Raw genomic sequence first — 15,490 nt, 5'->3', positions numbered from 1 at the left:
AGATGAAAATTCCTACTGACCCTGACATTTTAGGAATTGATATCAGTAATAGAAATCCAAGCTGTCATGAAGCTTGGATTGATAAACATTCAACAACTTTAGGCTGTGTGGCCCAGAATTCTAATTCAAGGTCGTCACTTTCTTCCCTAAATCAGACAGAGAGAACATGAATTCGTACTACAAACACTGAGTATGTCTCTTCAAAATGTGGAACTTACAACCTAATAAATGAATAAAATTTAAATACTAATTGAAAAACTTCCCAAATTCAAAATTTCTTCAAAATACTCCTGAAACAGAATTATATTTATTCTGCACAGTGTAAGTGGCCTGTACTTACACCTAAATTATTTGTCCCAATTATACGGCATTTTTACTTCTTATTAATGACATATTCTGAATAATTTCAAGGACTTTCAATAAAAACTTGATAAAAACACTACTTTTAAAAATTACAAAACTAACATTATTTCCAACAAAGCTATATGAACTCACAGTTGAATATATAATCGCTAAAGGACAGGATTTACTATTTATTAAGTAATTTCTATGAAGACTAGACAAAACTTCAAAACTATTTCTATTAAAGTACATATTTTTCTAAGCTTAAAAATGTTATTTCAATTCCTAAGCATTTACATTATGACATCATTTGGACATGTAATACTAACATTGAAAAAATATACTAGTAATATTTATTAATTCCTTAACAAACTCTACACACATACACAGACACACACATGCACACACACATGCACACACACAGAGATTCCCAAGTCTAAGTCACAAAAATATTCTTAGGAAAGTTGAAAGTAAGGATTTGCAAAGTAAAAGGTTAGTCCAAATTATAAGCCCAAGACTACACATGGTGTGGTGTAAGTAGCAGCTTCTTCTTTAGAACTATAAACCCTAGCCTGCCAGCTCCTCCAGTGTGCCATCTGAGATGCACGCCAACCTAAGCTGTCACGTGTAGCCCATCTACCTCATTATCACAGTTTGTGTTTTCCTTTGCAGTGCTGTTCTGCTTTTTAAACAAGATGTCAAGTACACCAATGTAGCTAAAAATGGATAAAGCTTTAGAAACAAAATACCTCCTCTTTATTAGAATAGGTAAATAACATAGAACTAATACTACTATGGACAAAATGTGGCTGAGAATGTTCAGTCATAGAAAGTATAAATACAAAATAAATTGTCGTTTGAAAGGCAGACTTTGTTAAAAAATACAAGTTTTTAAATTATTTTAAAATAATACAAACACAAAACCATAAAACTTTTGTCAAAACAGCTGCATTTGTTCTGCAAAAATGTGCCAGTGCTGACCCATGTTATCTACCACTCCAAAAGCAAGGGGTGACATCACACTGCACTGTGAAAGCAGACCACATCGTGCGGACCAGGGACAGAAGGATTTTTTTTTTGTCAAGCTTTTTAAAACTATTGAATTAAACCTTTGAGTTAAACAACTGGTATTATTGAACCTAGAATAGCACATAAACAAAGATTACACATTTAATATTTGTATTTTAAATCCCCATCTGCTGCTTAATGTCACTTCAGTGCTGCTCTATAGTAGCCAATAATTTTACAAATGTGTATAGAATGGTAGATTTGAATATAATTGTCCAAGTGACAAAAACAGTGTCATGTTTCCTACAGCCATTTGTAAAATTCATTTGAAATTGATAAAAATATCAATTAAGTAAATTAATATTTTATAAACTTTGCTTGCCAAGGATAAAAAAAATGGTTCCAAATTTCAGTAATACAATGAAATTTTAAACAGAACAAGGACATCACAGGAAATGCACAACAAATGAATAACAGGATTTTCTTTTCCACTTTTGTAACACGGCAGTATTTCTGCAATGTACTACAGTTTTGGTGTCTGAATGGCATCTAATCCACACATTAAAAAGAAACAGAAAACACATAATTGTACTCATTGTGTAAATCATTAAACTTCAACAGCTTAAACATTATTTGTAACTTTCATATGCCAAAAAGCTAGACAGGACTATATAGTCAAGGAATTTAAGAACTAAGGGAAATGTTTTCACATACACAATTTTAGCAGTTGGGTGTCAAATGCAAACTAATTAAAGAAACTAATCAGTTAGTAACTTTAAACATGTAAATATACAAGATGCATAAATGCACCAGTGTCAGATACAGACCTGTCTCCAGAGGTTTGCTGCATGCTTGCAAAACAGTTTTCACTGACATTTGTCATTCACATTTTTAATTCCAGGTTTGTCACATAATTACTTCATTAAAGGCAATTTGTATTTCTTGACATCTCTTTTGTATTCCCAGTTCCCTTGCCTTTCCCATTGTCTTTCCTTTCTAAATAAATTTACCTCCGACTCTGCCTATAGTTCTTATACAGAAACTCAGGCTGTTCAATCGCAAAATGAATTCTGCTTTCAGACAACTACAACAGTCATCAGTACAGATTTCTCAGACAGCTGTATTTATATTTATGTAGACAGATTTTAATGTTAGTATCACTGTCAGTCATTGGACAGATACAACAGATGAATTTTAAATTTTTACCTATATTTGTCATTTACATAAACTACATTGTTTCTCAAATAAAAATATCTATAGTGCTTATCAATGACCACTGGAAACATACAGAATCAACAAATACAAGAAGCTTCATGGTATTTCTCAACTCTAGATATGCTACCCCTTGGCAAAATCCAGCTCTTACCCAAGAAATGCAAAACTGCCCGGAATTCTGGATATCCAGATTTTTTTTATATTTTCATGTTTATGTACTTTCAATCTCTTTGCTTCAGAGCAACCTTCTAAGGTTTTCCAAAAAGAAACTTAAAACTTTGCCCTCTAATTCCTGTCAGCTTCTCATTAAAATCTAAAGACTCCTCCCAAGCCCCTCAAATAAGGAGGGAAATCAACTTCTCTACAGGATTCTCCCATTAGTTGCCAAAGTTTCCTACAACCATATATTAGTGATATGTTTTTAAAACCTTGTTTCTTACCTCACTCGTTAAAAATAAGATCATCAGATAGTTTTATACTTAATTCCAACCCAAGGAGGGCACACAAACATCATCAAATTGTCACACTGGTGAGTCTGAGCAGAGCTAGGAAGGACCTTTGACTGGGGTTTTAACCCACTAGTCTACAGGAGGGTTTTAGGCTTTAGAGTTTTTTGTTTGTTTGTCTGTATATATATGATATTTAACACTCACATTTTTCAGGTTACTTTTCATTATTTACTTAATAATGATGATTTTCAAAGTATATGGAGAAAAATCACTAGTGATTCCTAGATTTTACTACACATAGCCATTCAGTCCCAACTAGAAAGTGACAGAACTTCATACTCTTATATACAGTCACTTTCAAAGTCTTTGTTAACTATTTCCAATTAGTTTATATTGCTTAAGTCAGATTAAAGACAGCCTTCATTTCAGATGTGGCTTTGAAGTTCTCTCAAGAATGATGACGTCAGTTTCCTTCACACAAGACCATATGCTCAAAAGTAAGCAAGATGGTTTGCCCCAACTCCATTCTCATTTCTTAATCCTTATTAGTACCTGGCCTATCCATATTGGTTCTTTTTCCTGTAATTCCTGAGCTCAGTTCTTAAGTTTTTCAGCAATGTCTGTTTAGTCGCACATTGTCCACTCACATAAACACATATATAACACACACTATCTATCAAAGTAAGCTAGAAACACAAGTAAAACACTCAAGATAGATTACCTTCTATATCTACCCTAGTTTATACAGGAAACCATAATACATACATACATACATACATACATACATACATACATACATTTATATCCACTTAACCATCTAGTGTCATTTATGATTAAGACACTGGACTATACATTGAAGCAACAATCTGCAGGAAGGAAGACAATAACCTCCTACCCTAATGGACCTTAACCCAACTATACATCTGATGAGTAAAGATTATCACTAAGGTCTTTTGTTTAAACTTAAAGCTATATAAAAGACAGCTTCAATAATGATATTAGAAAATACTCCTCCAGCATGCATCACAAGGAACAGTGGAATAAAAGGGCTAATAGACAGAAAAGTAGAAAATTTAATGAACTGAATCTTCAAACAAAAAAAAGAATAATATTTCAAATAGAAACTTAGCAATTAGTACCGTTAGTTTTAACTCATGTTGCTTTATACTTTGTCATCTTCAATTTCTGTTTTAACTATTATGATTTCCTAGTAAAACCTGACACACTTAGGACAGTCTTTTTTTTTTAAATAAAAGTTTCTAAACTTAAAGAAATCCTATAATCCTTGGAAGCAAAGACTGACACAGAAGGTCAATGTTTAAAGAAAAAAACAGGGTCAATACTATTTTTAATGAGAAAAAAATCATTGAGCTAAAGGAAACAGGAAGCAAAGAAAAACAACCTTATAAATGGAGAAAAGTGACCAGCTATAGAAATTAGCAATCCTTACAAAACCACTTATATAGTCCGACTATAGGTAATAGAAACAAGCAGAGTGCATGGTCATTTATAATGTTTAATTCATCTTCTCCTTAAAGTACGCAAGGGCAGAAGCACTGCCACTGTACCTCCACAGAAGCAAACCAACTACAAAAATACTCCTCACAAGAAAACAACACTGACTTTCCACCTTGGTTTAAAAAGTTTAGATGTATTCATTTAAAACTAGGGGAAAGAAAAAGAACATACTTTTTCAGTCATATCCAAAAATGAAAAGAAAAAAAAAAGTCAGGTAAAACAGTGAAGTTCTGACTATACTTCAAAAGCAGTCAGAGAGCTGGTGCAGGTTAAGAGGACAGCAGGCATACTGCAGCCCTGCACAAAGCATCCCACTGTTCCCTGCCTTTCTGAGCTCTAACTCAGCTCTGGGGAGGACAGCAGGTCTGAGCTCCCCACTTTCACTCCATCCCACAAGTCTACCATTACCACAAACGCTTTAAACAGAGAGCTTTGAACTTACTACAGTTCTGGTAAAGATACCACATATTATGAACAATTAAATTCAATATTTGGAGGCATTAACAAAGCACAATTTCTCAGAGTGCAGAAACACAGGACTAGATTCCTTTAAGGAAGAAAGGGTGCTTTATAGTCAATCTAATAACAGGACCAAACAGCTGTCTACAGCTGAACTCGAAGGAAGCATTTGATATACAGAATAAAAAGACTAAAGTAAATGAAACCAAGATGGCTAGGTAGAGTTTGCTTTTGATTTTTAATTAGGTTTAAAGTTATTTTCATGTTTTCTTGATTATCATTAATCCTAGAAAAAATATTAACTTAAGATAATCCATGTAACAAACTCTCCTAAGTAAATGTTAATTTATCTGCAACATCTCTGTTGTTTTGACCAAAACTGAAAAACTATGTTCTACAATATTAATAAATAGAATGGTTTGTATTAATACAATAATCAATACAATTAATACTCTTTATTGTTCTGTGCTCCTGAAATGACCACCCCATTTCTCCCCACAAAGATAAGGCCTTAAAACACAGTCACCCTCAACCTAATCCTAGAGCAGTAAAGTATTAACAATGTTGATGAGAACCACTTTCATTACCAGCAGACTGAATCAGCATTTATCACAGTAAAAGGAACAAAGAGCTTGAAATCTCAGCTATTGAAGCTATGTGATAATCCTTCCTATGAATGGCATTATAGTGTCTGAAAGTAAAATGAATCTCAAAACTCTGCAAAATGAAAAGAACTTATTCCTTCAACCTTCACAGAGTATATACACACTTCATGAGAAAAATATCCTCTAAAATTTAAAAGTTGCTGGATTTACAGTAAAATTTGCTAGAAATTACATATACTAAATAGTAAAACCTGAGTATTTCTACAAATAAAACCTAATAATTTTGAATATTTACTGAATAAAAGCTAGTTTAAGAATGGTCAAAAATAAATTTTCTATACCAATTAATCTTACCTGAATCATCTTGTTCTAATAAAAAAAACAAAACCTTAAGATACTGCTTTCATTTCTCATTTGTTCCTATCAGTAATGCTATGCCAGGCCCTGCAGGAACCAGAACGCTGGTGACATGCACACAGTGTCTGTGCATGCTCAAGGTCTGTCATAGAATGTTGTCCACATCATGGTGTAAAATTCAAAATACTGAAATGATCTAAAATATTATCGGCCAAAAAGAAAGTGTTTGCCGTCTTATGATGTTTACTCTTTCTCTCTGTTCATCAAATCTTATAAAGTCATAGTGAGGTATGTATGTGAAACAGTCATGTGTCATTTTCACATGGTCAAAAATAATAATTCCTGGAATCAAAAATGAAAAAAATCATCATGGAAAAAAATTAATGATAAATTTGGTCAATATAAATTCTAAACCTTACCATTCCTGTGTATCAACAAATTACAGTCCATGTATTTCCCCCCAAAAAAATCAAATCACCAAAGCTAAAAAAAATTGGGGACCAATTACTCTCCATGTTCTTTAAGATATCTTTTACTTTGTTTATATTTCCACTACATTGAAATGTGGTAGTGTCTTCTCAGCTTCTGTGTGAATGTTAGAAATTATTTTTCATTCAAAAGTCTATAAACATACAAGACTGCAATAAGATATATTTACTGATATGTGTGAGAGTCAAGGTATTTGTATATATACTACCTACCATATGCAAGTCAATACCACAGACAGATTAAGGAATTTTGAAAAAGCAATATGTGACAGACGATTTTCTTCAGTTTTTAGTTTGAATGTTTCTTAAGTTTATTGTAAAACAACGTTTCCAACAGAACTATTTAGCTCTGAGATAGATTTATAAAATAGGTTATATCTGTTATGTTGTTGCAACACTTCAAAATACTTTGCCAAGTACCTTTCTAACACCCTCAAATTCTTAAAAGATATGACTGAAACTTAAGTGTATTATTGCTCTTATAAAACTAATCAAATGTTAACCTAAAATAATTAAGAAATATTAACCTGAGATAATTATTTTAAAGTACAAGATATTTCCACTCACTCATGGTTTCAAAATACATTTGCAGAATTTAAGCATTTAGAAAGTTAAATGCCTCTTACTTTTGTCTCAATAACTAAAGCTTGGGTCCTTTCTTACTCGAATTTCCATTAGGTCATTGAAAAATCATTTCACCTACAAGTATTTTCATATTAAAAGTGTGAGAATGCTGTATCTTTAAAGAACCTGGAAAGGGAAAAGGAGGAAGCATTCGAAATGTAAACAAAGAAAATAAAAAAATTAAAAATAAACAAATAAGTAAATAAATAAAGATGAAGAAAATGGTAACTGGAACAACCTAATCATATATATATATTGATTGACTAGCATCCCTTCTTGGATGTTGTGATTTCTACCATGATACTTCAGTCTCTGAGGGCCGGGTTAATTAAGCTGCACAGCAACTGTAATGCATTGTGAGACATGCACTGCTGGGGTTCCCACCAGTCCATTCCAATTACCTGTAGTATTCCAGCTCCAGACAAGTGACAACCAACCACTTCTCTGGAGTCACTTGTTCCCTCTGGTCTATTGATAAGTGTTAGAACCAACCAACCTCTTTTTGGAAAGAACTGCAAAGCTGAATGCACCTGCTGCAAGCTGCAGTGATGAGTCCCAGAGAGATGTTTGTCAGTCAGATCTCTGCAGATGTTGTTTAACTTTATGCTAGAGCTGTATCCAAAGATGGAAATGAGATGGCAATCAAGCACAAATCTCCCACCACCTTCCCTCCAGCCTCAGACTGAACACTGTACTTGCTCCTGAAGCTAAGCATGTCAGACCGAACTCTATGGTTTTATTAAGTGCAGAAGTTTAGATAACAGGTGGTATAATATGTGCAATTAATAGTACTTACATAAACTAAAAAGAAAAATCATCTTAGGCTATAGTAAAATAAGTAATCATAATGATAAATTGTTGAGAGCTGGGTGATTGTCAGGGATTTCTAGCAATAGCACATACTGCATTTCTGTGCTATGGATTGTTTATTCTTCTTAGTATATTAATATAAAACATCCTCAATACATATATATTCAACTATTTTACCAATTCTGTTCACTATTGCTAACATCATGTAGCACGGAATCTGCACAGTAATGTTAGATTGCACCTTATAATTTCACATGTTTCAAATGAACCATTTTTCTAAAACACAGATGGCTTCAAACAACACACTTCAAAGTGACATCGTGCCATAAAAACTCACGAAACATCAATACTATAAGCTAGTAATTTTTAACAATTTGTTAATTCAATGGTAGGCGATCCAGTGTCAAAATGAAATAAAAGTGATCAAATAAAGCAAACAGCCAGGGCACGTTGTGCTAATTCATCGCTCTGAAAACCCCGCCACAAAGTGTTTGCATTTATGAGATTAGCGTAAAAGGTATTTTTATATGTTCATAAATATTCTGGCATACCAGTAACATTCTTTCACATGTAAAGAATTCCTATGGCTAAAATAGGAAAATAAAGTATTAAAAATGACAATAAAGCAAAATTTTGAGCAATACTATTGTTTATGAGAACGGCATGTTTCCTTCACCTAAGGACTTGGAAAAGGAAGATGTAAAATCACCCACAACAGTAGGTACTATCTCAAACACAGACATAACAAGTTTAAGAGTAAAGAGAAAAATGCTTCATGGACAGCGAACTCTCTGGCACCACTGAAGTCAGTGCAGCAGAGAGTGGTCACTATCACATTACACCAACCAACAAGTCCGGAAAACAAAATACTTTATTTTCTCTACATGTTACCATTCAGTCACTGTATTGATCTTGCCTTAAAATGTGTATCAGTAAATTTCTAAGATATCTCACAACTGAGAAACAAGAAAAACGTATAGCTTGAAACTCTGAGAAGCTGTAAGGAAAATGATAGCCACGTGGCATTCGTTACCAATATCACCAAAATACTTTTCTTCAAAAGCATAAACAAAATGTTCAATTTAAAACTTACTTTCTCTGATTTTATCTACAAAGCTATACAGAGAGTTCAGTTTCAACCCTAAAAGTTAAATAATCCACTGAATTTTACCACGTCAAAACAAAAATGGTGCAATGCAGTTCTTTCACTGAAAGAATTTTAACTTACAGTCAGTCTGCTTTTTCACTATCAAAAACATTAAATGGATAAAAGACTTCTTTAAAAAAAATCACCTAAATTGGACACCACTAAGTCAGACTATGAAGAATCTAAAAGCAACACATTCAAATTTCAACTTAAGGCTTATAACAAACCACATATAGTAAAACAATATGAAAAACAGAGAAATAAATTGCAACATTATATAGTAAAGGAGTCCTGTTTGATTGGCATCAGGGGTGTCTCCAGCATCAAAGAATAGAAGCAGATCATGGATGAGATGTTCTAATATTCAAGGCATGTGTGAAAATATTGATATATTCTTTATTTTTCCAACTAATAATGAATGTGTTCAATAAGTTTCTTTAATAACAAACTTGAACCATGTATTAAACTTTAACAGATAAAAATCAATCTATTAAAAATAAAACATTATCAGATGACAGAAAAAAGAATTAAAAAATAACACTTAATCACACTTCTGAGAATGCAGACAGTAATTCAGCCTCTAAAACAAGAAAGCTGCTTTTTACCACCATCATCTCTGTGTAACCTACTTATAAAAGAATATATAAATAAGTCCAATTAGATTTCTTTAATCAAGTTTGGAAAACAGCTACATTCCTAAATCATCAATGAGAAGTCTGTATCCTGGAAGACTGAGTCTTAGAGTATCAGTATATAGAAGAAATATACAAAACACAAAGTAAAATCTACCAGTGGGCCATTTTCTTCTGATTCCAATGATAGAAATGTACTTTTCAACTCCACATTACACAATTCCCCTGGTCACCTCATACATGAGACACCGAAATGTTTAACCTATATAAACTTTAAATTCATACAATTTGTTTTGTCTTCTTCATTTTGACTAAAGGCAATAAATCTTTATTCAGAAATGTAGGTTTGCTTATAATATAACAAAGACACAATCTGACCTAAAAGATAAACACGTTTATAGAAATGATATTAGCTACAGTTTTTTTACATGTGCCCATTATTTGAGTTGAGGTGTAGTGAAATGTTTCAAAAGGTGACTGCATTCCAGGTTAAACATCTTGGAGAAAGTTTTGACATTAGTATTTTCACTAAGTACTTAACAATACACTTATATTTGATTTTAAATGATAGGTAATTTGAGTAAACCCAGTAGTTTCTATAACTAAATTGCATTTTCCCCCCAAATATACTATAACCAAACAAAACCAGAAAAAAAAATGCTCACTGAAATAAACCCCAGGAATGCACCTTCTGGTAGAACACGGCAATCATACATACATGCTTGTATACATATGGATGTATTTATTTGTATTTACCACATACAAATATGGCCTGCTAAATCACTGTAAAACCCTATAGGATCTTCTTTATAACTCAACGATATGAATCACGGTTTTGATTTAGTTCATCTGGATATGTGTACAGCAAGTATCTGTTATGTATAAGAAGGGAGAAAAAAAAGCTCAAAGGCTCTTAGACTGAATAACACTAAAACCCTAGATAATTTTACAGGGTCTAGTCAAGTGTGAAGAGAAAACATAGGAAAATAAGTCTATCTGAAGACTGGAGATGTGTCTGTTCAAAGAGTTAATTATTGAATTAAAATTGCATTTGAATTCAAGCTATTGAGAATTCTTAAAGCTTCCTAGAAACTGCAGGGATTAGTTTTATCCTTAAAACTGATATCATAACCTATATTGACTCCCACCTGTTAGAGGCCAAGAATGAGCCATCTTTTAGCTGATGCTTTAACTCATACTTGGTCAGGTTACGTCACTACATGAACAAGATTTTATTCAAAGCATTGCAGCTTCTCATTTTTCCCCAAAAGAAAATTCTTGCTATATATAAATAACATCTTCATATCATAAATAAAATAAGTAATTTTCAGGTAACAAAAAAAATGTAAAAATAAGTGGAGTAGGAACAAAAGATCTAATTCTTAGTGCACCCTTTCCAGCACACTGAAAATAAACTACGTTCAAGTGAAAAGGCATTTAATTTGCTATTTGGAATATCCTGGCTAAACATCAATTTTCTGTAACACCCTATGTATCTGACAGCACCTCATGTATAATGCAGAAAAGCGTTTTCATTTTCATCTATTGACAGGGTATTTAATTTACCACTGCAGCACTTCCTAGATCTATGTTATTAATTCTGCAATCAAGCTCTTTTGAGTGCTTTTATTTAAACTAATATTTTCACAATTCCACACTGATTTTTATTTATAATATACCTGTTCAATGCAGCAACATGAATATATTAAACTTTCCAACGGCGTAGGGAAAGTTTCCAGAGACGAGAAGAGGCACCGGCAAACTTTGGAGAGCCACAGTATCTAACAGGTTACACCTCAGTTTAATTCCCCCCAAACTACCGTGTTCAACTAGTACAGCATCAGCCATTCCAAACCCTTTTCCAGTGAATGGTCGGTTTCTAACCCAGATGATTAGCTGTGGAAAGGAAGTCCTCCAAGGGCTGAGCCTCCCTCCCTCGGTCCATGCCAGTGTCTGAGTACTACAGAGCTCTTGGTAGCCAAGACCTCTGAAAGCAATTCTGCTTTCTTTTCCATCAGGAAAACACTAAGCAGTATAGCTCACATCAGCATGGAATTAATATTTTTACGGTCATAAAACTAAAACAACCTCCTGAAATTACTGAAAGCTAGATCTAAGCAAAGCAGACGAGCTAATGATATTTATCACCCCGGGGTTGTACTAGCCCACTATGATTTCACTACTGAAGATACATACACCGAGGAACAGAACTAAGGAGAAAGAAAAGAAAAAGATGAACCTGAGGAGATGTAAAACACAAAAGGAGGAGCCCAAAAGTAAAACAAAACAAAGCAAAACCAACAACAACAACAAAAAAAAAACCAAGCCAAACACACATAAACAAAAAGCCAAATTCACACAATCAACCTAGGAAACCTGCGATAATCTAGCAGGTTACTGTTACACACTGCAAAGTATTTCCATCAAATATGGCTCTTAACGCAAATTCTAAAACACCAGTCAATGTCTTGCATAGCAGTGTAGTAAATTTCTTATCCCAATTAGATTACTAAAGTATTTTAAATATCTGAAGAGACAGCACTTGTCCTCTTTACTTCATCCAAGGCCAACAAACAAAGCAACAAAGCAGAAAGAGGTACATAATGGATTCAGAAGTAAATGGTCCATTCTTTAAGAAACCACCCTGCCCCCTCCTCTGAATTCACTCTAAACTAATTGTCATTACAATGATGTCTGTAAACTTCAGAAGAACCACATTTCCTATATCAACTGTCCAGGTTTCTGTCTCTGATTTTTAAGTGTTTGTGCTAACAATTAGCATTCCAGAACATGCAGAGAATTATATCGCCATTAGTCTAAATCACATACACAGTATATCAATTAATGGAGGAAAAACATGAACAACAATGGAAATACGCTGAAAAAAATTCCACAATGTACGCTAATGTAACACTCAAATCTCCACTATTTAATTTTTTTTAAGACAACACACAACACATGTAGATATTTGGTGTTTTTCCTTGGGGATTCATCAAACAATTTCTTTACCATTTCACCTACCTGGATAAAAATCTTTGGACTTAGACAGCTTGATAGTGGCTCCAGTTTCTTTTTGCAACTGAACAATTGTCTGTCCTCCCTTCCCAATTATAGATCCAGCAGCATAACTAGGTATGAGAACCTTTAGAAAGTACTGGCCGTCTTCTGAAAAATGTAAAGAAATACATTTGATTAACATGATAATTTTAAACTTGGAATCCCCAACCGACCCTCCAGAGAGAAAACATCACCTAAACCAATGGACATAGAGTTGCAGAAAACAGCACTTTAAAATGCTTAAGGAATGAAACCACCAATTACACTGAAAAACAAGTATTTACAATCTTCCCCAGTTTTGGGGATTCACATGTTCTAACAATTTGCAGTACGATTAGAAAATGAGGAGTAAATTCCAGTTGTTACTCCAAACATGAAAGTCTTCCAATTCTGTGGTTACCATGGCAAAATGAAAGAAACTGACCCTTTAACAAAACTTCAGAGATTTAGAATATGACAAACCTTCACTTAACATACTGAAGATGAAAAAAAAATCCAACACTGTAAATAGTGATCCGCTAAATTCGTCTGTCATAGCAAACATAAAAGACTGCAATTAATCATTGACTATATCCGACTTTAAGTATACAAAACAATCATCTTCCTGCAAAATAGTCCACCCAAACTGTAGGGTGTATTCCAAGCCTTGAGAACTGCCAGGGGGAAAAGCGTCAATGTGGTGGACTGAGAATCTAAGTAATCCTGATGTATTTCCGTGGCACTTCTAAGTCTACTATGATCTCGGCTAAGCTCATTAATTAAAAGACCTTAAGAAGAATCTTGCCAATACTAAAAAGCTTACGAGTTATTTATTCTAAATACACTCCAAAGTCACCAAATAGATAATGCTCCCTCTCCAAAAGAACCATAAAACGGAGACGGGGGCGGGGGAAGATGCGATGAGCCGTGAAAAAGAAAAATGAAATGTTTCAGAAAATAAAGCCAACTCCATAAACTTTAGTTTCCGTCAACCTGATCACGTCTTAAATAGGAAACTTCTCGGTAAATCCAGCTCTTTGCTGTGAACGAGTATTCCGAATTTTTGTGATGTGCCACTCACAAGACCCCCATCCATTTCTAATGTATATGCTGGAGATAAATTCACCTCTGCTTCGATGCATTGGATGCATTGTTAAGATGACTCCAGTGCAAATGAAGAAGCGATACCGGTCCCGTTATAACTCATCTTCCGAGGAAGCGCAGGATGTTAACTAACAAGTCACCGTCCCAGACACCCCCCTCGTATGCATACCCTTGAAGACAAATCAATGCGATATTTGTACCGACCATGTAAGTGCGCTCAGGGCATGCACTCATCAAGATTTTGCATACTACTTGTGGCCCAGAGCAAGGGGAATGAACAGAGGCAAAAGTCTCCGGTGCCCCCAGCATCTGCAAGCCGCTACCCAAGTGGCATTTATTTATTTATTTGATCAGACTGTTAAATGCAGCGCGCATCTTCAGGCGGCCATCACCTCTCGCGGGGGGCGGCCCTGGGAGCGGACCCTGTCGCCGGGGCCAGCACCGGCTGGGGCGAGCGGGTCGGCTCAGAACCCCGGGTCGCCATCTTGATGAGACGGGGCCGGGGCAGGTGCAGGGGAGGGGGCGCGGGACGGCCGGCGGCAGCGGCCACGGCGCGGGAGGGCGGCAGGGACGGGGCGGGAGGCGGAAGCGATACCCACCGCCCGTGTTGGTCCTCTTGGTGCTGCCGGCTTCAGGGGGCGCTTCAAGCGGCCTTTTCCGCGAGTCCGGCGGGTCCAGATCTATGGGAACCCCCGTATGGGTCCCGTTCTGCTGAATGGGAGCTGCCGCCATCATGCTTGCAGTTCCTGCCGCTGCACCGGGAGAAGCGGCTCCCTTTTGTTTTGGCTTTTTTTTTTTTTTTCTCGTTTGGGGTGGCTAAGGTTTTTCTTTAATCGGATCAATAGCAGTCTGAGGCGGCGAGCAGTGTGGCTGATGTGCTCACTGGGGAGGGGGCAGGGCGCGGAGCAGCTGCAGTGCAGTGTCGGCTAGGAGCGGGAATGGAGGGGGTGTGGGAGCCGGAGGGTGAAGAAGGAGAAGAAAGCGGCGGGCAGAGCGGGAGTGAATGAGCGGAGGAGGCGCGGGCGGCCGGGAGGAGGGCGAGTGAATGAGCGGGAGGAGGAGCGGCGGCGGGCGGCCGGAGCGGCGGACCCGGCTAACGCGGCGCTCGCTCCCGCTGCTGCCGCCGCCGCCGCTGCCTGGGCGCGTGTGCCGCCTGCGCTGCTCCGCGCCGCTGCCGCCCGCCCGCGCTCATCGTGTCTCCCGCGCGTGGGGGGCGGCGGGCGGGGGCCGCGACTCCCACACGCGCCGCGCGGGGCCGGCCTCCGCGCCGGAGTCTCCGCCCGCGGGGCTGCGGGCGCGCGCAGGGCAGCGGGGGCGCGCGGGGTTGGCGGGGGCGCGGAGCAGGCCGGGGCGCTCCCGCGGGGAGGCGGGGTGAAAGGTCGCGGGGCCCAGGCTACACCGCTCAGGCAAACGTCAGCGGCTTGCCGCGGAAACCGAGGGGTCCACAAAACGCGCTAGGCGGGGAGGCGGAGCCGTGCGGGGAGTGACGGCCGCAGCAGCCAATGACAGCCGAGCGAGGGAGCCGGGCGGGATCCTGGTCTGGCTCGGACTTGGTGGTGACAGTTTGGGCTAGTCCGGGAAGGGCGTCTGAGTGACCGCGGGGAGGGGTGGACGGGTTGGGCAGGAGACCAGAAACCCAGTTGGGACCGGAGAGTTTGGCAAAAGACATTCATTAGCATCTCTGGGAGGCGGTTTT

At 37.1% G+C, this 15,490-nt stretch overlaps 1 protein-coding gene across 2 annotated transcripts in view; it reads right to left on the bottom strand.

Moving 5' to 3' along the window:
• Window positions 1-15,021, bottom strand: part of Nova1 (NOVA alternative splicing regulator 1) — a 124,497-nt gene extending 109,476 nt beyond the window's left edge. Inside the window, exons 1-2 of one of the 2 annotated variants that reach the window (XM_052185899.1) lie at window positions 14,394-15,021; window positions 12,676-12,819 (exon numbers count right to left, since the gene is read on the bottom strand). In XM_052185899.1, the coding sequence (XP_052041859.1) occupies window positions 12,676-12,819; window positions 14,394-14,529 (280 nt within the window). In that variant the 5' untranslated portion in view covers window positions 14,530-15,021. Of the gene's footprint in view, window positions 1-12,675; window positions 12,820-14,393 lie in introns of those variants that run through there. The other variant, XM_052185900.1, reaches the window with a different exon arrangement.
• Window positions 15,022-15,490: the final 469 nt, after the last annotated feature.

The sequence above is a fragment of the Apodemus sylvaticus genome, chromosome 6, assembly GCF_947179515.1.
Source record: "Apodemus sylvaticus chromosome 6, mApoSyl1.1, whole genome shotgun sequence".
NCBI lineage: Eukaryota > Metazoa > Chordata > Mammalia > Rodentia > Muridae > Apodemus > Apodemus sylvaticus.
The sequence above is the reverse complement of the archived record's forward strand: the minus strand, read 5'-3'. Positions and strand labels throughout refer to the sequence as shown.